At 37.5% G+C, this 27072-nt stretch overlaps 2 protein-coding genes across 2 annotated transcripts; both read left to right on the top strand.

Moving 5' to 3' along the window:
* The first annotated feature begins 20572 nt into the window (after positions 1-20572).
* LOC139700829 (armadillo repeat-containing protein 7-like) lies at positions 20573-25243 on the top strand. Its single transcript, XM_071599259.1, has 5 exons — positions 20573-20808; positions 20905-21072; positions 21163-21300; positions 21521-21720; positions 24953-25243. Exons 1-4 carry the CDS (start codon positions 20700-20702, stop codon positions 21697-21699), a joined length of 594 nt encoding a protein of 197 aa, XP_071455360.1. The 5' UTR covers positions 20573-20699; the 3' UTR covers positions 21700-21720; positions 24953-25243.
* LOC139701102 ((R)-specific enoyl-CoA hydratase-like) lies at positions 25152-25652 on the top strand. Its single transcript, XM_071599677.1, has one exon. It carries the CDS (start codon positions 25152-25154, stop codon positions 25650-25652), a length of 501 nt encoding a protein of 166 aa, XP_071455778.1.
* Positions 25653-27072: the final 1420 nt, after the last annotated feature.

Raw genomic sequence — 27072 nt, 5'->3', positions numbered from 1 at the left:
TCCGGAATTTATTTTGCTATATACTTAAGTTAGGGTTTACGAATAACCCATCGTTCAATAAGTTCCGGGACTTCTACTTTTCAACGCAGTCGATGTAAACATCGATAAATAAAAAGTCGGGTAAATATCCCGTTCAAAAAGTCCCGGGACTTATTGAATGATAGGTTATAGTGGTTATAGTAGTGTTCAGTGTCATGGTCCATCAAAAGCTACCTTAATCCAATATAATACTGCTATTAATTATAAATAGGATATTATGGACCAAAATGGTGTAAGTCTGGTCAAACTATTCGCAGAGTGCTCCTTGCGCTGAGTTTCGGGTGTACCATTATGAAGGTCAATGGAGGAAGGCGTAATGGTCGAGAGTGTCGAGTTCAAAGCGAGTCGTCCCGACACTCGAAGGATTCTTCTTGCCATAGTCGCCGCTCGCACAAGAAGCGTCCAAGCAGGATGAATCGACTTCGGAAGATATACAGATTACGCTGAAAGGTGTCAAATATTTTCCCTTAGGCCGATCATAGCAATGAATAAGAACAAATCCAATGCTCCCTGCTTGATAATTCCCGGTATTTTCAAATTCATTATTCCGGTAAGATTTTCAAAATGTAACACAAACCTCATGGCAATAAGGCAATTTTCTTATCCCAATCCCACTCTTAGCCAGTAGATTACCACAAAAAAGGGCACACAAGGTGTAGAGTATAAAAGGATCATTATTTATTTTAATGCAGCTCAAATTACCTAGCCTTATTTCCATATTAATTTGCTTTAAAGAAATTTCAAAGGTATTTCTTCATTTCCCGTGGATTCAACGGGGGTTTAAAGTAAGTAAAAATTGAAAGCATAATCTGCAAGGGAGGATCATAGAATACAATCAGGGCGTATTTGCCTGTTTCGTACATTTTTGAAAGGCTTTTGATACAGTGACTTGGGAAAACCTAATGAATATATTGTAGAAAATAGGAGTAGATTGGAGGGATGTGAGGCTAATCCGCAACCTGTGGGTCTTAGACCGCTCAGGTGAGAGTGGGGGACGGAGAGTCCGGCTGGGCAGTTTTATGAAGAGGAATTGGGCAGGGTTGACCATTATCGCCTGTGCTGTTAAACGTATAGGTGATAGAAATGATTAGAGAGGCATGGGTAGAACTGAAGATACAGTATGAATGAAAGTCGGCGGGGAATACGTCAAATCAGTTAGGATTGTCAATGAACAAGCTTTAGTTTGTCAGTCAGCCAAGGGGTTGCAAGCATCGCTCAGTCAATTGGTAATTCAGTGCGATAGATATCGGATGAAAGTCAATATAATAAAACAAAGATAATGCGGTTTCCCAGAAAGAGAAAGACTAAGCATAACAAAAATAGGAGGGCAAAAACTTGAGCAGGTGGACCGGTTTACGTATCTCGGAAGTGTTTTGGGCTAAAATGGTCAAAGTCGTAGGGAAGTAAGGAGAAGAATTGCATTAGGCAAAGAAGCTTTCACAAGAAGGAGAGAATTGATGGCCGGGATGTTGAGTGAGGACGTTAAGGAATGGCTCGTCAAAACTTTGATATGGAGCGTAGTTATGTGTCACGCGGAAATATGGTCATTGAAGCACGATGATAGGCGTAGATTGGAGGCTTATGATATGTAGGTGTGGAGAAGGTCAAGTGAACAGAAAGGAAAACAAATGAGGAGGTACTAGGCAGGGTGGGGGAGGAGAGAGGGTTATGGGAGAAATCATAAGGAGACAGAAAAAAATTGACACAAAGAACATTGATTGGCATTGGGATGTTGAAGAGTGTGATCGAGGGGAGAATATTAGGCAAACGTGGAAGGGACAGGAATAGGATATGGATGTTGGACGGAATTAAAGGAGGTAGGCAGTATACGGAGATGAAGAGGGACTTGTAGAGTCGGGTATTGGGTTTTGCTTTGTTAGGAGAGGCAAGATTATTATTTGGTAGTTGGGCGTAGAATGAAGGACCCCACATTTCATCGCTGAAATTAACAAAAAAATCAGATAAAGAAAAATGGTAAAAAATGTACTGTTGAATAGTTTAAGCACATCAAAACCAACCTTGAGCTGTACAATAACAATAATAATAAATCAAGAATACTGAAAGACAAGATGTACAGCTCCAGCCAGCTTCGCGTTGAATTGTAAGGCGTCTCCTTGGGATCTTTTCGCTCCACACTAAATGGATTGACGCCGATTGTTGTCACATTCCTCCGTGAATAATTATCTGCTCCCCATAAAAATGTTGTGGGGAAAAATCTGAAAATAATGGGCGCCTTTTCACCCAAAACATAAGGACCCGAAAGCTACGCATTAAATACATACTTGGGGCGCGAACAAGTACGTACAAAATTTTCTGATGAAGAGGCCTCGGGTGAACCGGCAAATTTTCTCTCATTCCTGCCCCATTATCTTTATCTTGAGGAGTAGACACCTATTATGGATGAAATTATGAACAAAAGCGAACACCATTTCATCCTGTGTCCATCTGTCGAAAAGGACCGATCCTGGAGAGTCAAGAGAGGGGAGAGCCCAAAGTGGAGGAGATCAAAAGGGAATCCATTAAAACGCTTTTTATCATCCGCTTCCCAGGTCCCATTATTTTCTCCAACCTACTTTAAAGCATTGGGAAATGGAGTAGAAGAACGAGAGAGACCCATGAGGGCAAAAGGACTTAGTTCGCGGGTGGTTAGAAGTGAAGGTAACCGCGCGAAACCCCCCAAAAAGAGAAAGACCGCTAAAGAGAGAGAGAGAGAGAGAGAGAGAGAGAGAGAGAGAGAGAGAGACGAAGTCTGGAAGATGATGATTTCCACAGCATAGTCCGGAAGCAAACCCAGGAGTGGACAGGAACTTTCGGCAATTCTGGAAGCCCGGAGAGTCCACAATTACAGATGAGAGCATAATTGTGGGCTGACCCCACACGGAAGGGACTTGTGGTATCGTTGAGTGCCAGCCCATATTGGCTGCGGGGCGAGGTGCACCCATTCCGGTGGATTGGTTGAAATTTTACGCGTGAATCAACGGAAGGTAAGAAGAGTCGCTGACAAAAATTACTCATGCCCTCACCAACACCAAGAGCACGAGCGTGGATTTCGAGACTTTTCAGATGTACTTTTGGAGAGTATCGGAGAACGTAATTCTGACAGAAATGAGGATTAACAAGACATCATTTTGAATAGATTGGGAGAAGTGAGGAAGTTGATGTCTCAAAATCAAAGACAAAAGAGTGAGTAAAAGAAAGTGATTGAAAGAGATATTCATACAAATGCGATGCTGAGACATGGTTGAGGAAAGATGGAGTAAGAATGAAGGGAATACGTTTTTAGACGGTTCGAAGACAGATAGAAGGTATAAAGAACTGACGAAGGAAATAATAAGAGGGCAAAAGAGAAGGGGGTATGATATGTAATCGTAGTTAGAGGGCATGCAAATCTACCATTAATAGATGGTTTGCAAATGATTATAAAGGTCACTCGGTTAACATTCTATATCGACAGATTGCCCAGGTGGAATTCCGGTAGAAATAATAGACGCAACGCACTCAATCCTTCACCAGGATAGTATTAGATATTATAATTACGAGAGACATTGGTAGATATTTTAGAAATTTAATTATTTGGCAGTATATGTATCGGATACCCAAGTTGAAAGAAAGTATTTATTATTGATAACAAAATGACGTTAACACTGAAATGAAATATTCAAATCTCCCTCCCCCTCCTCTCGCACATCTCTCAATTGCAAGAGATTCAGTATCCCAAAAATGTTCATAGAAAGACTTAAATTGTTATCATCCTTTCTTGAGTTAAATATTGAAATCTCCACCTTGTAAAAAAAACGGATTGGCTTAAAATTTTCTAATATTTCCAGAAAACAAATACGCTTTCAAAAAATTAAGCGAACGGTTTCGATGAATATCGTCATTATTTAGAGTAATAAATTGCTTCATGTCAAGGGGATGAGGAGTTGATCATGGAAGAAAGTTGAAGGATATTTTCTTAAATGTTTACATTGGATAGCTGTAAGTTAATACATGAAGATTGTGTTGCCGTTTATGTGAGACAAATGGGACATTGATTATCATACCAGAATCAAAGAAAACTACATCGGGAATACACACATTCCTATTCGCCAAGCATTATCTCATAAATACCTTGCACCGCCACAATTATCCCAGAAATTTAGCATCTCAAAAGGGAGGGAATAAAATTTAATGACCTGGGGCTAATTGAAATTCTCTGATAAATCATTAACCCAGACCACAATGTGGTCAATGAGCAGCTGCCAACCACCCCATGTTTCTCCGTTCCCCATTACCTCACTGCATCCAGAGGTAACCCACCCCACTCGAAAACATCTGACTCCCCTTCCCTCTGAGTCATATGCCCTTTAACCTTCACCTATGACCTTCCCAAAATATACTGGTCCTGAAGCAATTTTTGGCACCAGACGAAGATGTTCGCCATCGAAACCTTTCGTCTTTTTAAATTGCATTTGTTTTTATGTCAATAGTGAGACATTTTAAAGAATTCGTTTTTAATACAAGGAATTGTACCAATCCACACCTCCCTCAGTGAATGTTACATAATACTATTATTAAATATTAGTGACGTAACTCATCCTGGGTCATTTCCGATGGGAGTTAGCGGGATATTATGCATGGAAATTTATTGAACATTTTTATCTCTTTCTATTTTATTTGGTCGATCATACACGTCGGTATAGGAAAAATTATTCTGGGACAATATTGCACAATACATGGAACTATAATTTTTCCCTCGATGACTTGAATGGCTGAGTGTAAAACTCATTTGAATCGTCCCAGTAATTGATTTTACTAGGTTTTTTTTATAGCATTTCCCTGAACTTCAATTTGCATTGAGATTAAATGAAATGTATTCGGACCCATAGCTCTCTCTCTCCTCTCTGATAATAATTGAATCAACTTCACTTTGCATGTCAATTTCGTTCGTATAAAAAATTCTTGGCACTTAAAATGTCCCTACATCTCACAATTTTATTATTGCTGGATTTATACTGGATGTACATTTTCAGGTCACCCATGAATACGGACGTGAAAAGGAATAAATATTGACGAGAAAACGCTCATCGTGAATACTGGTGAGTCGTCCAGTGCCACGCAATTTAAATAAATTCATTCATTCGCGGAACGCGCCACTTTTTATAGAAAAATTAATGCGAGCAGAATGCAGATTAAAATCTGGTTTTATACTTTTTTTATTCCTTGAAACGGTATAAAATGGTGCGAAAATGTACGAATTATCTATAGCGAACCTTTACATGAATCGATAAGCAAATTATTTGTTTCCAAATTGAGATATGCTACAAAATTTTCAGTAAATCCAATTTTATCATCATGCGGCAATACATTTGATTTTTGTCTCATCCCTCGGGTAACCTTGATGACTTCCAACGACTCTAACCTTTTCTTATTCTAATTAATCATGGTAATTTATAATAATGAAGAAAAAAATGAAATTTGTTTCAATAATGAAAAAATTTAAAACTACCACAAATATGATTTTTTTCGCACAAGATTCAGACCAGGCACAAATAAACCATTCTCATTTGAATTCCTAAGGGGACTGAACAGCATACATTTCAGGAGAGTAATTCTGTAACATCAGATCAGTTTTCCCGGAAAAGTCCGCAATAGTATACCCACGAAAAATGCATCTTTGTGCCGTTAAAGAAGATGAGCACCCAGAATAGAACCAGATTTCGTAACTCGTAAGAAGGTCTGCGCCCTGTTTTTTTTCTACTTTCAATGCGTCCCTCGGATTTGAACTCGAGAGCCTTTTCTTCCCGCGGAAGAATGAGGGGGAAACATGACCCAAGTTCGCATAGGGATTCCCCGAGCATTATGAAGCCCGAAGGCCTCGTTCGTCCCCAGATGCAGACTTGTACAAGCGATTTCCTTATCGTGCGACCTGAATCAGTTCCCAAGTGGAGAGGAGGGCGGCTTAGAAGGTTGTGGGGGGGGGTGTCCAGATATATATCCGGAAGGCTGCTGAACTCCGAAGTGAGGAAATCCCCACGGTGGAATTGTGTCCCCCGGGAAGTTTATTTTTTCTCCCAAAAACGCCGGTCTCTTTTCGTCGGGGCAGGAAAAAACTTTTCCCATTCTATTTCCGAGTTATGTGCCGATGGGCTAATATTTCTTCGAACAGTCGCATAATGCTCACTTCGCCAATTTCACATTACGGGGGCACCCCGGTCTCTCCGCCCCCCCTCCTACTCACTTTTCAGGAGATTCCCGACGCTTTCGAGTCAGACTTCGAGAGATTAATTTAGTCTTCCTATATGTCCGAAAAACCTGGACTTGCGCCAGCTCCATGTGTCACTATTTTTGTAATCGCGCCTCGTTTCCCACGCCTAGCGCTCTGGTCCGTCGTGATGAGTGGTGCGCACTTACAGCATATATTTCCACGTTCTTGGAAAAAGATTGGGGTATTTAGCATAGGAAAAACGATTTATAGGCTCGTCGCGCCAATTGGGTACGTGCCAGAAAATCAGCATTCCAAATATTACGAAGAGATTGATATAACGACGAAGCAGATATTTAAAATAATGACTATACACACTTAAAACAACATGTAAGGTAAATTCCATATAAAAATCATTCACCTTGACCACAATTCGAACCCGGATCCTTCGATATCCAAGTGCTTTGACCAATTAAGCTATCAATGCGTCCTCTAAAACTCGGAAATTTAGGGGGCTTTATATGAACAAAATATTGTGACGAAATACCGTTCATACAATGTCACAGGCATCAGTAGTCGTGCGCGACACGACACAGTCCACGAAGTTAAAGCCAATTTTTAAACACTTAGGCTGTTTTTACCTTTGACAAATTCCAATAAACTGCGGGAGATTTTTAAACTCTGAAATTGTTGTATCGAAATGCATATTAGCGGATGACTCCTTTAAAAGTTACTCTTTTTTTAGCATCTCCCGCAGTTTCTTGGAATTCGTCAAAGGTAAAAACAGCCTAAGTGTTTAAAGTTGGCTTTGACCTCGTGGACTGTGGCGGGTCGCACACGCCTACGAACGCCTGTGACATTATGTGTACGGTATTTCGTCACAACATCTTGTTCCTTTAAAGCCCTCAAAATTTCCGAGTTTAAGAGGACGCCTCCTGTATCTCATAGCGCTTGGCGAGCAGCGACAAAATACTTCAAAAAAGACGTTGTCTTGGAAAAACTGGGCGACCAGCATGGCGAACAATGAGGCACTAAGTCGAATGTTCAACGTAATCGCGAACACGGTCATGACAAGGGAAGTGAGGCACCACCTACAACTAGCCGATTCGCCCCTTTGTCCATCATGCGGTCGAATAGACAACGTCGCGCATGTGATTCTTGACAACGACGATAAACTCAGAGAATGGGAAGCCCTGAAAAAAATATATGCATTAAACCTGGGACGTACTCAGTGGTGTTGCCATTACAGACATAAATCTGATCACCCTGAACTTTCGGCTCTTTCCGAGCTTCAAATCTTTCATTCTGACCACCCTAATCGTGGAATACATAAAATTAAGAACTACGAATAAACATTCGGCAAAAGGTATGCAAGCATTTCTGGAACGGATGTGGCCGCCCCCGGTGCAGGACACACTTCGCCAGTGGTTTAAAAGTTGTTTTGCAGAATGACTGTGCTTCAAACCTATCGATAATTCCCACCATATATAATGTTCCGTTGCTAATCCAAATTTTTCTTCTATAATTTTTGAAACCTGCTTTCATTATTTCCTTCCTGAGTATTACTCATGATCAAAATTGTTTATGCAAGTATATGAATGTATGTCTATGTATGTGTGTATATGCATATTTATGTTTATGTGTATGTACTAATATGTATACATATATTTATGTAAGGAAAAATAATATGCTGTAACAATAATCTGTAAGCTGACGTTATGTATAATGTAAACACTAGCTGCGTAACATACTAGACGGAATAAAATTAAATGGAATCATAGCTAAACTGGCTAAAGCACTCGGCCGGACATCGAGGGATCCGGGTTCGAATCCCGATCAAGGCGAATGATTGTTACACTCTGAAATTGTTGCAATGAAATCCACTAAGGTAGGCACCAAGTTTTATAGATGCATAAGATTCGTATTCATCACGAGAAAACCCATGGGATTCCCATTTCACAGCAAGCTGCGACTGCATCATTTTCTCATAATCACCAGGAAGCTCAATGATAGCTACTATGATTCAAGAGTTTGTTAATAAGAACACGTAGATCCGTATTCTAATCCTCCAGTTATGGTAAATGCTGTATCTGTAGGAGGAAGCTTTCTTGGAGCGTATCCAAATGTGTTTTTTTACCAATTGTCCGTCGTCTTTAGGTCACCTATAATTGCAATCAGAGAAGGAATCAGGCAGTACACCGGTTTACGAAGCATCTCAGAAATCGTAATACTTAATTCTTTCCCCTCTCCTTTCCATCAAATATCTGAAAAGTATACGGAATGCAACAGTTAATTACACATCAAACACGTGACCTAAAACATGTAAACTCGGGAAAAATGACATCTTATATCTTACTGCTCTACACTTAATCTCTCAAATGTCATTTATATGATCTCTCCTACCTTAGTACGATTGGGCTAATAATGCATTTTCAATCATTGCAAAAGGGACATGCTTCCAATTTTTTGCAAGAGATTTAATCTGTAATTTAATCTTCACTCCGTGAGTGACTACCAACTTAGCCCCTCTAATAATATTGATACGCTACTCAGTTTGTCATAACGACGTATGACAAATCTAGCTCCTCTACGCTACACGCGATCAAATTCGGGAATTCATCAAAAATTCATGTAAAATCCCATACACTAGCAGTATATTCTAAATGAGTCCTAACGAGTGTATGATAACATTTAGCTGTACCCTTTTTATCACAGTTACTCTTCTAATACCTTTTCTAATTCTTCACCAATACTCTTCTAATAAATCTTAATTTTTTGTTAGCTAGTCCACACATTCCCCAGGAGAAGTTGTGAGTGATGGAAACGCATTATTATTACTCGAGTCTACAATTTATATTTCGGTACTCCTGATGAAATAGACGCTCGGGAGGCAATAGGTCTTTTTCCAAAAATTCATCACTATGCACATTTTTAAATTTTATTCTAATTGTCAAGTGTCGCACCAGCGTTGTGTAGCATGTAGGTCATCTGATAAAGCTGCTGTGTCCTCAAGACTACAGATACCTCTGTAAACCATTGCATCGTCGGCAAATAAATGTTAGTGAAACCCGATGTGAAAAGTCCTTTTTATTTGTTTCCTGTATTTAATCATTCTTCTCCTCTTCTCAAAGTCCACTGTCGACTTAGTGGTCAGTTTTGAAATAACTTTGGAGAGAAACATTACCCAGTAACGTACTTTTTGTGCAACCATTCGTTCATTACACTAATTGAATGAACTCAAATTAGGCAATCCTGCATTTTTATCATTATTCCTATTCAGCAATTCCAAAATCAAGTTAGAACAAGGCTTCCCCGAGCTATGTCCATATAACGTATAATGTCGAAAAAATGCTATCTTCTATTTCATTAAAAAGTAGCAGTTTAATATGAAGCATTCCAAAGAAGTATTTAGGATTTTTATCATGAAAATTGCTTTTTAAGTAAAAAGAAACAAAATCTGGGCCCGAAAAATATTGATGAAGACATTGTTCACAGGATAAATGAAAAGGAGTAACTCATTAATACTGGTGGTATTAAAACAGGAACGATATTCTGGGCTGACCATGTAAAATTTTTTTTTCTTCTGGGAAATTTGACCAACACGTACTGATCAGTTTACCTCTGGGAACTCGAGGCAATTTTGGTCTCTCGGTACTTGAACTCGCGACCTTTGATATGACATGTAGGCCCATTACCCACCAGACTAGAAAAACTAATATTGAAAAATGAAAATAAAAAAGACCTGGGCAACAGTTTCCGGTTTTTCTGAATGGTTCCATTCCACCAACATGCAATGGGAATCTTATCAGGGGGCAAGGCATCTTAAAACCACAGGTATTGCAATTTTCCACTAGATATTTTATTTCAACACTACCGGTTTCGATGTTTTCACATCATCATCAGGTGTGGCACACCTGATGATGATGTGAAAACATCGAAACCGGTAGTGTTGAAATAAAATATCTAGTGGAAAATTGCAATACCTGTGGTTTTAATATGTTACGCTTCCACCATATCACGCCTGAGACCTCATCATTCGCAAGGCATCTTGGCACGGGAAGAATCCAACGACCTTAATTTTCAACTCTATGCAAATCCCTTGGGGTGGGGGGAAATGTTTTGCGGACAGAAAGAAAAACCGTAACTCCAATGGAATGATGTACCTCCACTAAAGCACGATTAGAATTTAAAAAAAATAACGGCGGGCGATTTCGTGAGAAGGCGAACGCGACGCCGCTGGGCAAACTTCACCTGCGACTGCCAGATTATACCACTCGTAAGAGGCATGCATTTATGCGGGGTCTTAATTTTAAAAAAATATTCCTCGAGTCCTGGTGTTACACCCTGTGGGAGACGACATTCGCTGGGGAGGGGAGGAGAACTGAAGTCACGTGACATTTATGAAATTCGTACTCCTGGGGGCGACGACGACTGCCGGGGGCAGAAATGCAGATGAGAGCGTCCCCAACAATAAACTTCTCCCCCGGCGCCTCAGTATCTCATCCCCTCTCCCACAACTCCACCCCCCCCCAGGGTCCCCTATTCAAATGGAAGGGTAGCTCACCTCCCAAGGGAATGGGACCACCGCAGTTTCCTTCTCCCTGGAAGGGAAACAATTTTTTTATAAGTTCGTACCATTGCATTTTAAAGGGAGACGCTCCAAGAATTTTATAAAGCTGAGGATATTTTAACGCAATTTAGGGATTTCCTCGACGATGTCGCCCTCTAAAAGCTCAAATGCGTTACCGTAATGCCCCGAGGTATGGTGCGAAATGCAGGGGAGGTTTCATAAATGAGCTTTCGAGACAAGTTAGCGTTCTCACGCTCGAACGGATTGGTTGGGTTGGATTATTTTCAGTTTGCGAGAATAAATTAAAAATCATCTCTTTGCCCCAACTAGCGGTGACCTCACGGTGATACAATGGTCCAAGAAGTGATGGTACAAGGGTGTATGGTACCCTCTCTCATGAAGTGTCTTTGCTTACTCTGCCAAGGGAACGTCGCGAGTCACTTTTTCTCATAGAAAATTATATATTTCGCAGAAGCCAAATTTTTGGAATAGACATACTTCATAATGTTCTAATTTTATTTTCATCACAAGCAGCCTCTTTGTTTTATCAACATATGGTTTAAATCCTCATACATTTCACATAATAAAAGGAAATTTTCACGTTTTTGGACAAAAATACGCAAAATACGCTCAAGCCCTTCGGTTCTATCAATATTAATTTTATTTATGCGTCTTCTCAACGGTAGCAACATAAAACGACAAAGGTTTATCCATCGCCTGGTGAAACTTAGTATGATTAGGTGAAAACAATTTATAACCGTTTACACTAAACATGACAGTGTAAATGGACACTAAGTTTTTTTTATATTCAGTGGAAGCAATGCGTTTTACGCGAAATGAAACTAGAATTTACAAGGGAATATTCATAAAAAAATAAATACCGAATTTATTCGCAAGTGAGGAAAACTGAAAATCACGCGACGGATTGTGGCGTAGGTGGGTAGATAGATAGAGGTATTTATTTGGGCGAAATTGAGACCAAATGGTCCCTACTTTCATTTCATTTCATCGTCTTATACATATTATAATAGACACTAAATTCATAAATACATGCATACGCAATACATACCCGCATACACTTAAATACACATAGACAGACGGGCATACATTATGCACACATCTAAAAAAATTAATATATAAATCCACATATACATAAATATACATATATTAATTAATTATGCACCTAAACATGCACAAAGTAAATATTACAAGTTTAGGATATTTACAGGTTTAAATTTGGCAAGGAGCACTGAAAGTCTTGCCAACCCTTTTACTCATAAACAAAAAACGTTAACAGTTACCAACTTATGGATTTAACGGTGGCAAAAGGTCAACACAAAAATGAATACTCGCTCACAGGCTTAAGCTCGGGAAGGACCTCTCAAAGCCGAGTTACCTCTGCCCGGTCGACCAATCCAGTGTCCACGACCACCGCTTTTTGTATTAACGTATATTGCAAATGAGACTAGTAATTTATTAGGAATGAGGGCGATGACTCATAGATTAGAAAGGTTGCATCGAGATGCCAAGTACACGTCATTTTGATGGAATTTCCCATACTTGTAACCCTAAATGTACTCTGGCAAATGATCATGATGAAACAGAGTTTTACAATGTTAGTTTTCACAGAAATTGACATTGAACATTAAAGAATTTGTGCATGCTCATGTAGCTTTGGAGAACTATCACCAGGAGGACTATGGATTAATGCCGCAGAAATATATGTTTTCATGAAAAAACTGATATTACATGCGAAATTAATAAATAATTGTAGAAATGTTAACTTAACAGCACCTACTCACGTTTGTCTAAGTGATATAAAATAAAATGTGGAAAAAAGTCAAAATCGCATTTTTTTAATGGCGCCTCAAAACTAGCCCAAAATAAATTTTATAGTAATAAAAAAATAATTATAACTTTAAGCGTTTAAAAACTGCATATTCCCGTTACGAGTATATTTGTAAATTAATTATAAGAGAAGTAGTTACATTAATGTCATCAATTGTCAATAATACATGAACTATGGTCACACATTGCCTCATGCAGTTATGATCTAACCTCATTGAACAATGTGAGGATTCTGAAGCAATTCAGTGGTTAGATTTTGATGGTTACAATCATTGTTATTTTAAACTAACTTTTACCTGGGTATGTAACAGGCAATATTTGAAATGAGCTCATACCATGAAATAGTTATCTGAGAGTAGCTTGATGGATAATGAATTAGGAATACAAGTTGGTGCGGTAGCTTTTGTAATGACATCCCACAAAGAGTACCTGATCACATATACTGGCAGCGTGGTGGTTAAATTTTGCAGTGATTCCCTAATCCATCTTAAGGGTGTCATGTGGAAAGAACTTCAAGTAGAGTGTGCTGCCTGTTTGGTTGAGACGGTAAACTGTGGGCTCCTTGGTATCTTTCATGAGGGTTAAGCTCATATCGATGCCGGGTTTCTCCTCACCCTTCCCTGAAATCTACACCTAAAAAAATTACTTATGTATCCCTCATGATGCAAAAAGCCTTGGCTTTCGGGCCTGTCTCCCCTAATAACTACAGCCAAAACAAGGCAGAGCAGAAGACAATGATTGAGGAATTAGAAAATTGGGATTTTAATTTAAAGGGAAAAATCCCTTGCCACTGCATTGACAAAAATAATGCATCTGGGTCAAAAATGCCACAAAAAGCATTGTGTACAAAGTACTTGCAATTGTTGCGTGCAAATGTAAAGCAGTCATTAAGTAGTCTGGAGTTTAATCACCCCCTGCCATACACCCTAGCAGTGGCTTGCAGAGTACTATGCAATAAAGAATAAAAATGATGGACTACTTCATATTCTGTAGATAAGCACTAATATAGGCATGCAAAATAGCCTCTAGGTTTGTTTGTATGGTATCAATTTCAAAGGATTGAGAGTGACTAACAAAATGCCCAGTTTAGCATTGATTTTTCACTTTACTGCACCCTCTTGCTGCTAAGCTGTCTCCCTTTTTCTGAGGATCTATTTTCCAAAGAATACAAGCAGTACCAAACATATTGACTTTTGTTACAACTCTAAGGAAGAACTCATTGATCTTTGTGATTGATCCTCTTTATTCACTGACCAATGATTCCACATGGTTACCATGTCTAAGATCAATTTTATTTGTGGTGCTTCAATGGATTAGCACTCGGCCATTGTATGCATCGCAATAGCCTTGATGACTTACTCTGTTATGTATACACATGTGACAATGTACGATTATCTACAGACAACAATATTTGAAAAAGGGAAGGCATACTAAAGCAATATTACATTTCTTATTAATTCACCTTTTGTTTCAAGTATATCTAAAAGGGAATCTAGATTTCAAACCACATCCATCATGTAAACATTGAGTCTAAATTCCTAAGGGAGGACCACAAATTAAGCCCCTCACCATTCTATGATGAAATGAGGTCCATAGTCCCTTGCTCTTCAAGCAATTGAATGGTAACACGGATAGATCGAACCTTAAGGACCACATAGCATCTAACAATTCTGAGGTCATATTCTAGCAACAGTTTTTGACATTTTTGAAATAAAAAAATACCTGTTTGGTAAGGAGGAATATCTTTTTTAATTTGTGAGCCATTAGAATTAGTATGATAAAAAGGATCCATTTGATGAGAAAACACCTATGTATCAGTCTGCTATGACCCACCATAGCTTTCCATCAGATGTCATCAAAATGACAATTTTGCTAGTTAAAATAACCTTATCTAGAGCAATTAACTAGTTTTGGTACCGCTATGGTATGGGAGGGAAATTTAATTCATGTTGGCATATTTTGATGCCTTCATAGATATAATGGCACATAAAACACCGCGGCTGGCATTGGAGAGGCTTCTGTCCCAGCACATACTCTCTTCCTCATCTATCCTCAGCCCCACACCATTTCCCACGGGCGCTACACGAATTTCATTTAATGCCAATAGTATGAACAAGGATAAGCAAACACTAGTTTTCATTGTCAAAAAGTCAAAGAAGTAAAGTATTCATTGTTAACAAGTGATTTTATTTGGAATACTATGGGATCCAGTAAAGGCATTTACTGTGCTGTGGAATTTTTCTGTTGCCATTATATACGTATCTCCTCCTCGGTCCACATTTTTGGTGGTGACATGGAAGTAACCCTTCCACCAACTTGTGTTTTCGTGTTAGTTAGCAAAGTAAGTGTCCTATCTTTGCAATGCCAGAATTCCAAATCATATTCTAGTCATAATCATACCAGTTTGGAATTTTCAAGATTTACAAGATTTCAGAATTACAGATTGTGTAGATCTGCATTACAACAAAAATAAAAGAAGATAAATCAGGAACCAGTTCATAGTGCTAGAATTAAAACTGTATTCTTATGTATGCAATCATAATAAAACACTTTTGCCTACTGATCTATTATGCATTAAATGTAAAAACAATATTAACAGCTCATTTGGACAACATCTGCAGATATCCAAGGTATTTTTAAAAGCCCCGTTTGAGGGCCTGTATTAATTCAAATGTAAAATTTGATTAATGCGCAACTACTGCAAGGAAAGAAAAATATTCCTAATAATAATAAAGTTTGTGTGGAATGTTAATCAAAGGAGTATGCAGTTAGTGACATAAATTTTGAAGGGCAAATACATCACTTTTCAACTTTGAAATGAACTTTATTTAACAATATTTTTGAGCTTCATTGAACCATTATTGAGTATCACAAACCTTTGTGAAGCTGAAGTGCATTTAGAAGTAATTTTAATTTGAAAGTCAAGTTATTTATCCTTCAAAATAGATATCTTCCACAACATCACGCCTACCATGATAAAGAACACTGACTGTGGAATACTCAGTCCAATTTCCTGATAATCCCATCAGACAATTGCATCTAAAATCCAAATGATACAATATTCGTGGTATCAGAACTTGGTTGTTAGAACAAACCTTGGTACAGGGAAAGAAATTGGCCTACACTACCCTGAATATATGAATTCTCCAAACATTGGTACCAGCTGAACTCAACCCACACCTTTTCAAACCAACCTTGGACTCACTTTTGCGGGGATTATTTCTTAGAATTCACAGAATATGAATGGAAAAACAATTCTTGAAAATGAGTTCGTATAAAATAGGATTCTATTTCAGATATTGATAATTTTAAGATATTATTAACTCAGTAATTTTTTATATCAAATACAAGATTTAAATTATGTAGGCTTCAAATGTTCTACGTTGAAAACACAAAGAACTTGATTTGTAATTCTGCGGCGGCTCCTCTAGCCAGGATATAGAGCATCCACTACATATAGAGAGAATAGGAAAATTGTCATCAGACCTATAATTCTCATCTTATGACCCTGATTGCAAGAACTCATAGTGTGCTAAATGAAGGCCTAAATGTTTCTGAAATTTCATAAAAGAAAACCAAATCATTATTTGGGACTTGTTCTTTCTTGACTCTTCTTTGTAGTTTTGAAGAAAATAATGCCATTGTTTAGTGATGTTGCCCTCTGTCAAGCAAAGTAAGGTATATATGTAGTAAGTAGCCGCAAGTTCTGTGTTAAAGGCAGCTCTTTCTAGTATGAATAGGCTTCCTAGCATCTAGCATACCTATTAAAAGTTAATTTATGGAATAAGCCATACATTAACTCCTAATGGACTGTGCAATGAAAATTAATTTCAACCACACAAAAAGGTTGATAGAATAGACATATTAGGCACTGTATTGGATGACTTCTGGCTCAACTTTGTGAAAGTTCATGTTCATGGAATGAAGAACAAAATGTATTTTTCCAATGTTCTTTATTTTGGTACTAAAAGTAATAATAAAAAAATATTATTTTTTACAATAAATTGAGAACAGTGGAAAAGTACATTATGTTCTTCATTCCATATACTAGGCACTGGTAATTTTCTTGCTCCATAATTTATTATGCTCCAACCCTTAGGCCATAGGTTCATTTCTGGCACAATATCTGATTTTCTACTAAAAGTCTTCATTTGTAGGCACTTATGGGATAAATATGGGTGAAATGAAACAATATAGGGTGCATTTTGGGAATTATGGTGCCTAATCATGTAGTTAAGACTATCACTATTTAAAACTTTGAGGATGTTAGCTGAACTCAGCCATTACCATCAATCAAGTTAAGATATTTTGTTACACAAAAGACAATAACAATTAATCTTCTCATTAGTTGGAATGATAGATGTAAAATTTAAAACTACATTATGATAATGCAACAATTTCAGAGCGTAAAAATCATTCGCCTTGACTGGGACTCGAACCCAGATCCCTCAATATCCGGTCGAGTGCTTTAGCCACTTAAGCTACCGAGGCGTCCTCTTAAACTCTGAAATTTTGGGGCTTTTAAAGGAACTAGATGTTATGACGAAATGCCGTACATACAATGTCACATGCATTCGTAGTCGTGCGCGAGGCGCCACTGTCCACGAGGTTAAAAGCCAACTTTAAACACGTATGGTGTTTTCCCTTTGACAAATTCCAAAGAAACTGCGGGAGATGCCGCAACAGTAACTTTTAACGGAGTCATCCGCTAATGTGCATTTTAATGCAACAATTTCAGAGCGTAAAAATCATTCGCCTTGACTGGGACTCGAACCCAGATCCCTCAATATCCGGTCGAGTGCTTTAGCCACTTAAGCTACCGAGGCGTCCTCTTAAACTCTGAAATTTTGGGGCTTTTAAAGGAACTAGATGTTATGACGAAATGCCGTACATACAATGTCACATGCATTCGTAGTCGTGCGCGAGGCGCCACTGTCCACGAGGTTAAAAGCCAACTTTAAACACGTATGGTGTTTTCCCTTTGACAAATTCCAAAGAAACTGCGGGAGATGCCGCAACAGTAACTTTTAACGGAGTCATCCGCTAATGTGCATTTTAATGCAACAATTTCAGAGCGTAAAAATCATTCGCCTTGACTGGGACTCGAACCCAGATCCCTCAATATCCGGTCGAGTGCTTTAGCCACTTAAGCTACCGAGGCGTCCTCTTAAACTCTGAAATTTTGGGGCTTTTAAAGGAACTAGATGTTATGACGAAATGCCGTACATACAATGTCACATGCATTCGTAGTCGTGCGCGAGGCGCCACTGTCCACGAGGTTAAAAGCCAACTTTAAACACGTATGGTGTTTTCCCTTTGACAAATTCCAAAGAAACTGCGGGAGATGCCGCAACAGTAACTTTTAACGGAGTCATCCGCTAATGTGCATTTTAATGCAACAATTTCAGAGCGTAAAAATCATTCGCCTTGACTGGGACTCGAACCCAGATCCCTCAATATCCGGTCGAGTGCTTTAGCCACTTAAGCTACCGAGGCGTCCTCTTAAACTCTGAAATTTTGGGGCTTTTAAAGGAACTAGATGTTATGACGAAATGCCGTACATACAATGTCACATGCATTCGTAGTCGTGCGCGAGGCGCCACTGTCCACGAGGTTAAAAGCCAACTTTAAACACGTATGGTGTTTTCCCTTTGACAAATTCCAAAGAAACTGCGGGAGATGCCGCAACAGTAACTTTTAACGGAGTCATCCGCTAATGTGCATTTTAATGCAACAATTTCAGAGCGTAAAAATCATTCGCCTTGACTGGGACTCGAACCCAGATCCCTCAATATCCGGTCGAGTGCTTTAGCCACTTAAGCTACCGAGGCGTCCTCTTAAACTCTGAAATTTTGGGGCTTTTAAAGGAACTAGATGTTATGACGAAATGCCGTACATACAATGTCACATGCATTCGTAGTCGTGCGCGAGGCGCCACTGTCCACGAGGTTAAAAGCCAACTTTAAACACGTATGGTGTTTTCCCTTTGACAAATTCCAAAGAAACTGCGGGAGATGCCGCAACAGTAACTTTTAACGGAGTCATCCGCTAATGTGCATTTTAATGCAACAATTTCAGAGCGTAAAAAGCAAATTCTAGTTCCTTTAAAAGCCCCAAAATTTCAGAGTTTAAGAGGACGCCTCGGTAGCTTAAGTGGCTAAAGCACTCGACCGGATATTGAGGGATCTGGGTTCGAGTCCCAGTCAAGGCGAATGATTTTTACGCTCTGAAATTGTTGCATTAAAATGCACATTAGCGGATGACTCCGTTAAAAGTTACTGTTGCGGCATCTCCCGCAGTTTCTTTGGAATTCTACATTATGATTTTAAGTCTCAAAGATTCTATCATGAAATATTTTACAGATAATGAATTTCAATTTAAAAACGTATGTCCACGTTCTTACAGAAGAATATTTTAGTCAATGCATGTGAATTCAAATAACATAAACATGCTTAATGATATGGTTGAAAGGGAGAGTTGTATATTGCACAAGTGGCTACCAGTGACTATTTCAGAAATGCCTTTAGAGAGAACTTGAATGAATAGTGACCAAATTCGTGTATATGGACGGTATGGTTATTGTAGGGTAGAATTATAGACAAAATTTGCTACTGAGGATATGTATTGACCGACAGATACACCCAAAGGGGGTAAGTCTCCTAAGGAATAATATCCTGGGTTCTGATCAAAATGGTGCCCATTTCTCTCCATCCATATCAGTAAAACACTGATGACTGATGAGCTCATTTTACAAATGGAGCAAAATCATACTTGACCTGGAAAAATGTTCGGTCATGTCGTTCTAGATATTTTATCATAAATTTCCCATAATTCTACTATTATTGGTGGGGTAATGATATTAGGGAAGATTATTTAAATATTAAAAGACCTGGAAATCAATAATTCTTTCAGTATTGTGGCTACGAATCAGATCATGGCGATTTCAAGATATAACTTTCCTCCTTTAACATGGAGAAATTCCAGAAAAGGAGATTTCAAAAGATTTCGATTAGGTCAGTTGCGTTTTTGGAAAAATGTTTTATCAAAAATCAAATTGCTGTACTGGCGATGAAATTGTAAAACCTGGCATTCAATATCGGTATCTGATAGATTCTTACCAAAGTAAGTACCCCATGAATAGCGATAGTTAGAAACAATTGGCCAAAAGCACACCGACAAGCCTAGCAATTAAGACGTTGTTTCCAAACGTCAAGTATGACTATACTATAGCAGTATACGTCTATTATTGGGTATTTTAATGAAAACTTTTAATAAACGTTTCTTCACTAAGATTAGGAAAGAGAAAAGTAATGCAGATTAAACTTATTAACTGCCAGGATGATCTTTAAGTGGCGTTGAGTAAAAAAGTGAAAATAAACGAAAAAAACAATTGAAAATTATTACCCTAATTTTAGGTCATGCCCATCAATATCAAATGCACAGCTTTTTTGACCTTAAAAACACCAGTAAAACAATAATGTAATTAGTTCGCTTTTCCAAAACCCCGCCATTTATACCGTGCTGCCAGTAGCAATGAAAAACTGCATTTCCCTCTCTAGCAGACAAGAATATAAATACATACATAAATTGACTCACCGAAGGCTTCATAATACAAATCGTGGAAGACGGATAGTTATCTGCTACGTATCTTCATCACTGGGAAAAAATCCGACGTCAGTCGGCAATAAAAGCAGTACAGTTATTGAGCAAATGTTTGCCGTCCTTTCGGTAGCCATTTATGAAATACGGTACAATACTGAACTTCATTAAAATCACGGTAGAGATGCGTATGGATGCGCATTACAGGCAGGTAGGATGATTTGAAAGGCAATTTGAAAACAAGAAAGAGTTTTCCCGTTAATTTTGCATTATTGTGCTGCATGGTACGAACAGTATGATTTTATCTTAATATTTCACCAAAGAATATTTCTATTTGCTTAGCTCAAAAGTAATTGCTATGTACTTTTCGATTTAATTTTGACTTTATTCTTGGCCGCAAGCCACAGTGAGAAATTTACATTTCGTAATTATTTCCGGCATGGAATATGTCTGTAAATAATGTTTAGCACAGAAGAAGATTTAATTCATCGTACTGGAAAAAATGGTGTGCCGCGGCGACAATTTCTTCAAGAGTTGGTAAATGAATTTCAAGATAGTGATTCGGAAGGTAAAAGATGTTATGTATAATGCTTTATATTTTTCTTTTCAAGACCTCCCTGGAATGCTTGGGATCACAATTTTTGTTTTATGATTTTCTTTACAGAAGCCAAAGAGCAAGTTCTGGCAAATCTAGCGAATTTTGCATATGATCCAATTAACTACAAATATTTAAGAGACCTGATGGTAATAGATTTATTTTTAGACCAAATAACTGAAGGGACTGAAAATTTAATTCACTACGCCCTTGCTGGGTTATGCAATCTATGCTTAGGTAAATTAAATATATTGTTCTTTCGTTCTAATTTGAAATATTTCGGGAATCTGCTGAGGTCACAAAATCATTGTTTATGATTAATTTTAGATCCTGAAAATAAGGAGTATATACTTGGTTGTGGTGGAGTACGAATAGTAACAACCTGCTTGTCGACAAAGAACATTGAAACTCTGCTTAATGCAATAACTACTTTGCAGTATCTCACTACTCCTAAGTCAAAATCAGGTAGGAATCGAATGGCATTAATGCGATATCAATAATATGTTGATACGTCAGATGATGGTATACTCTTCTGGAAATGGTGAAATGTGATTTTATGAACATATTTGAGTTAGGTAATTTTGGAAAATATTTCTATTCGTGAATAACTTGTCACTAAGCATTGATGCTGATAGCTTTATGATTAGGAATTGATATTGATGGCAATTTTGTTTTATTCTTGCAGAAATCACAAGTCCAGCAATCATCGACTCCATGCTAAGACTTTCCAAAAGTCAGAATCCACGTATAAGGAATTTGGCTGTAATATTTCTTGAGGATTATTGTTCCCCTGAGCAACTAAGTCAACTAGACTCTGGCATTAATATGGAATCCATGCCTTCCACATCCAAAACTACCAATTGAACTAATTTGGGATTTTATTAGGTATGGTAGTTCTCAAGGCAGAATTTTTGTGGACCATTCCTTTAAAAGGATGCTTTCTACTTTTATTGTACTTGTTTAAATGTGTCATGATAACAACCAAATATGAAGGTGATAAAAAAACTATATATACATATATGTAGATCCAACATATTTAATGGTGGGCATATGGCTTATTTTGGTATATAGTTGCCATGTATGTTTTATGAAAATCTTGAAAATACCAGGACATATCAAATCATATAAATGGTAGGCATAAATTTAAAAAGTTTAATCAGTTCACTGTTATGGGGAACAGATTAAGATCTCCGTTTGGTGGTCATGAAGTGTAATGGTATATTTGGCTAGTATAGCAAAATGGAATGTAGAAGATTTGACTAGGGTGAAAAGGAAGGAATAGCACAAAGTACTTGATAAAATGCTGACGAATGATGAAGGTAAAAGTGCTGTAATTGAAATGGGAATATCTCCAACAAGAGTAAAAAACTGCTAATGATACAATAAGAAAAGGGTTAGGAAATTGTGGATTATAAAAGATGTGATTAGGAAGACGGTCTAGGAGAATAAATGGAAGAAGCGTAACACAGAACTGAGGAAAAGGAATTGCTGGAAGCTAAAGAAAATTATGGGGGAAAGTAATAGGAATATGGTGGAACTAGCAGTGGGATGGTTTGGAGAGTAAACCAGACTTGGCATGTGGGTATGCTTCTCAGAAAGATGGAGGAAAGGTCTGGTTTAAGAAAGGAAAATCCATTTACACCATTAGAGATGAAATCAGAAAAATATAATCCAAGCCTTCGTGATTCTGACGGGATTGAAAGAATGCATAGAGGAATATATTGTAAATGGTAGACATGGTAGTATATATACAGGTATGTATATTAGTATATGTTATTTATGTTAGCATGGTTTAGAGAAAGAGAATTTTTGTCTTTGAAGATTGTGTTAAACCAGGAATACATGACTTTGAGATAGAAAAGGGCATTAAGGAAACAGGCTTTTGAGATGGATACATCCCTGCAGGACTGCTTAAGAGTTGAGAAAAACATATATAAGATGTAATTTGTCCATAGGACCTCATGAGCTCAGTATTAGTTCCATACCAAAATAGGAAAAGATGTGATGTGTTATGACTCTAGGGCCATGCATTTGATTTTGCATGCCGCAAAGGTACTTGGGTTCATCATAAAAGGATGGAGAAGAGAGTAAATATTACTCATGTTAGGAGACAATCAGTTTGGGTTCAGAAAGGGGGGGGGGGAGCTGGGGACATGCATAATTCCTTAGCAGTAATAAGGTCATTGGTAGAAAGCAAAACACAGTATGATCAGAATGTATTTCTATGCTTTTTGAATTTTGGGAAGGTTTATAGAAGAGTAAGTTGGGCATAATTAATGAACGTTTTGCAGGAAAAGGAGAGAACTGGAGGGGCAGAAGAATAAAACCTATACATGTTTCTGACTGAACAAGTTTGAATAGCAGAGGGGGAGTCATGATGGGCTTTGATGGGAAGGGGATGACATGGCTGTTCATTGTTATCTGTTCATTTCAAAATATGTTTGAAGAAAATGGTAAGATAGACATAGTAAGGGCTGCAGGCAGGAGTGAAAGTTGGGGGGAGTGGACTAATCAAATCAGATTTACAGATGATCAAGTGTTTGTTAGCCAGCCAGCCAAAAGGTTAAAATAATAGCTAAGTTCAATAGAAAGTCAGTGTGATGGGTGTAGGATGAGAATATGTTTATGAAATAAAAGTAATGAGGTTTTCAAGATATAGTAAAGCTAAGTTATGCATTAAAATTAAAGAGCATAAACTAGAGCAGGTGGAAGTTTTCTCTTCTTGCAAGTGTTTTGGGACAATATGGTCAAAGTAATAGATATAAGAAGAATTTTGTTTGGCAATGAAGCTTTTAGTTTGCTCCTTTGTAAGAGAATCGATGTGATACATATGGGATCAGAATAATCACAAGAAATTGAAAATAGTACAGTACTCAAAAAATGGGTAGGCTAAATATAATTGAAAGTGAGGATTGTAAAATTGGGAAGAGGCTTTTGAGATAGACGGAGATGATAGGAAAAATAAATATAAAATAGGCAGAAAGGAAATCCCTTCCAAATGAATTTCCTTGTAGAATTAGTCAATATAGGTATGTATTGGTATTAAACAATTTTATGGCAGTGTGGAGTTAAAGTTCCCTATTTTGCATGTATTGATCTCACAACCATTGACTTTTAGTCAAAGATAAATCCTAAGACATTCCAATGCTCTTAGAATTAAATTGTAATTTGATTGTTTTGGGTCATGTTCGACCAATTTTTCTAATTACGTACCTCTTCAACATCTTCCTAATTGCTTCTAAGTGGCATTCTAAGTTTGTTTTTGGATCACATATTCATAGTTGGCATTTTCAACTTGTGCACAAAATTTTTATAGCTAGTGTTAAAATATATCCTTAGGCTTACAAGTGATTGACATTTTTGTGCATGGACAACCCTGAAATATTTACTAAAGTAGTTCTGAGTGCCATTTGTGTGACCATATTCTGAGCAATATCTCAAAGGTGCCCATTTTTCTTTTCTTTCTTATTCCTTTTTCTGTTCCTGCTTTCTGATAGCATAAATATACGAGGATAGCATATTGCTATTGATGATGTTATTGCATAAAAAACTTTCTTAAGGTAAAGTCATTTGGTGGCTCCTAATAACTTCTACAGCAATTAATATTAATTTTATTCTTTGAAATTTGGATACTTTTTCAATTGATATACAAGAAAACTACTTAGAGGATGCCTTCTTTAAGGATGGGAACTGTTCTGTGATGGTGGAAATAATGTAATTTTTTTAAGGAACTCAATCATGTTTTATCAACATCATATTTGAATTTTATACAAATGCCCTATGTATGTATTATAATAGCTAAACGTGACTTGGTAATTTGTCAGAAGTAAGTAAACTTCTGGATGTGCTGATATCACATGCAGGAACAGATGTAAAATTTGAAAGTCAGTATCTTTTTCTGGAAATTATCCATTTTACTCCTAAATTAAAAATAGCTTCAACATTATGGCTTAAATGTCTTGAGAGTAAATGCCATTGACCTCAAGTATTAGTGATAAATACAAATTATTTGCATATCAGGTATGAGAAGTAATATAATAATATTCCTTATGTTATTACTATTACAATAAATTTAAGATAATAGTAATCTTATTTTCTCTGTCATATCTAATTTCAGTAATTGCCACCATATGTGAAGATTCATGATGCTTGTCCAAAGCAACTTACGGCTTTGTTCAAAGTGGCTTAAGTGTGCAACAAATCAACTTACTGTATCCAGTTTATTTTTCCCTTGCCGTGTCTTCAGAGCACACAATTATTCATCAGATTGTTCACTCTCAATTGATGGATTTTGCAGTGGGCACATATGGCAAAGAATGTTCCCTGAAACTGGGCACAGAACATTTGCAACTGGGCCTGTGCCATCATTGTTTGTAGGAGAAAAAGCTGTTGTAAGCATGGCAATAACTTCAGATATGGTTAAGTGTTTTGCTCAGGCGACAGGAGACTGGAATCCTATACACTTTGAAGCTGGAAACTTGGACACTAAGAGTGAAAAATGTGATGGTAGGAAAGATAACACTAATCAATTGAAAAAAGTACCCATTGTCCATGGAGCACTGTTGAATGGTATTGTGTCAGGTGTCATTGGAACTCGACTTCCTGGCCCAGGAACTGTTGTAGTGTCACAGGTTTTTAAATTTGCGGCACCGCTCCCGGTCGGAGGGCAGGTGTCAGTTGAAGTTGAAGTGATGAATTTCAGAAGGAGAGAAGTTAATGTTAAATACAAAATCGTTTCAATTCCAGATGAAACTGTAGTGATGGATGGTACTGCAAGGCTATTGGTGCCCAGAGACAGAATTGGAAAAGTTTCTTAATATTTGTATATGTGTGTTGATTTTTACTTTTGAGTGTTCTTCATGTGCGTGAATGGTTTGTTGAAAGATATGAACCAATAGTGAACATGGGACATACAATTTTGTTTCATTTGTTAAAGATAAACATTTATATTTATCATACGAGGTTGAAAATTAATTGAAAAGCACAGTTTTCTCTCTGATTCTGCATATCAGTTATTTGAAGCATGGGAGTGGTTTCACTCACCCGATTTTAATGTTGTGGACAAGCTACTGGGAAATTTATCATAAAAATTCTTTAGCAAGGGCACTCCAGTGGTTGACCTTCTATAAATATTCAGGTTTTCTTAGTGATATGGATGGGGCAGTGGCTTATGCACTGGCTTCCTGCCTGTAGGTTCTAGGTCCAAGCCCTGGAGGTGGCAGGATTATTCTGTGACAACCCAGTCCTTTCCTTGGGGTGCTATTTAGAGAGCACTTCAATTTGAGTCCATCTGTTGGATAGTATATTAAGTTATGGACCCCTTGGTGCCTATCATTAATAGTATGAAATGCCATTCCCAGGTTTCTCACCACCTTACCTTCATTTTTGGAACACCCTAACAAAACATTAATTACCCCAACTAAATTACTCACCTATCCCTGATGTCAAAAATGACCTCTGCTGCCCCCAAATAGATCCTCATGTCTTTTTTACGTGTCCTTTTTGTTTCATAAAATACAGTGCTGTTTGTTTTAAAATTCAAGGCTTGTAATTGACTGTATAACATATCCACAGGGTTCTTTGAAATATTTTCAAGTTAACCACATTTAAGGCCCTCCACTTGCATGTACAGATGACATAGATCAGGTATTGCAGTCAAATTGCAATTATTTTAATTTGGTTAATTGAATTAACTCAGCACTCTTCAGATAATGCCAGCCCCTTTGCTGGTGTAATTATGTTAATGCAGAGGACAAACAATTATAGCAGTATTTGGTCTCTAGTGAATAAAAAAGTAAATATCAGTCTCTAATTAAAATCAAGATTGTTAAATATCTCTTCCAAAAGTAATGTGTCCTTGCCTTTGTTTACATATTAAGCAAAAACATTTCCAAGGTAAAAGATTCATAGAAATTATTGATTATGTTCATGTAACATATTGAAATGTAATGAAATAATTGACTTTGTAATTCCACACACTTTTGTGTGTGGAATTTCCACCACAAAAGTGTGTGGAATTACAAAGTCAATTATTTCATTACATTTCAATATGTTATGCAAATTCCACAAAGTTACGCCTGAGACAACAAATGTTCATGTAAGGTATTCACTCCCCAGGAAACTTTAGAACTAAAACTTCAGTTCAGAAAATGTTGTACATGAGAAATACCACAATATTCCAACTACAAATGAGGTAGCTGTTATTTTCAATCATATTCATATTTTTGGTGGGCTGTT

The sequence above is a fragment of the Hetaerina americana genome, unplaced genomic scaffold, assembly GCF_022747635.1.
Source record: "Hetaerina americana unplaced genomic scaffold, ioHetAmer1.1.p SCAF_11, whole genome shotgun sequence".
NCBI lineage: Eukaryota > Metazoa > Arthropoda > Insecta > Odonata > Calopterygidae > Hetaerina > Hetaerina americana.
Note: the sequence above shows the minus strand (reverse complement) of the source record. Positions and strands in the feature narration are given on the sequence as shown.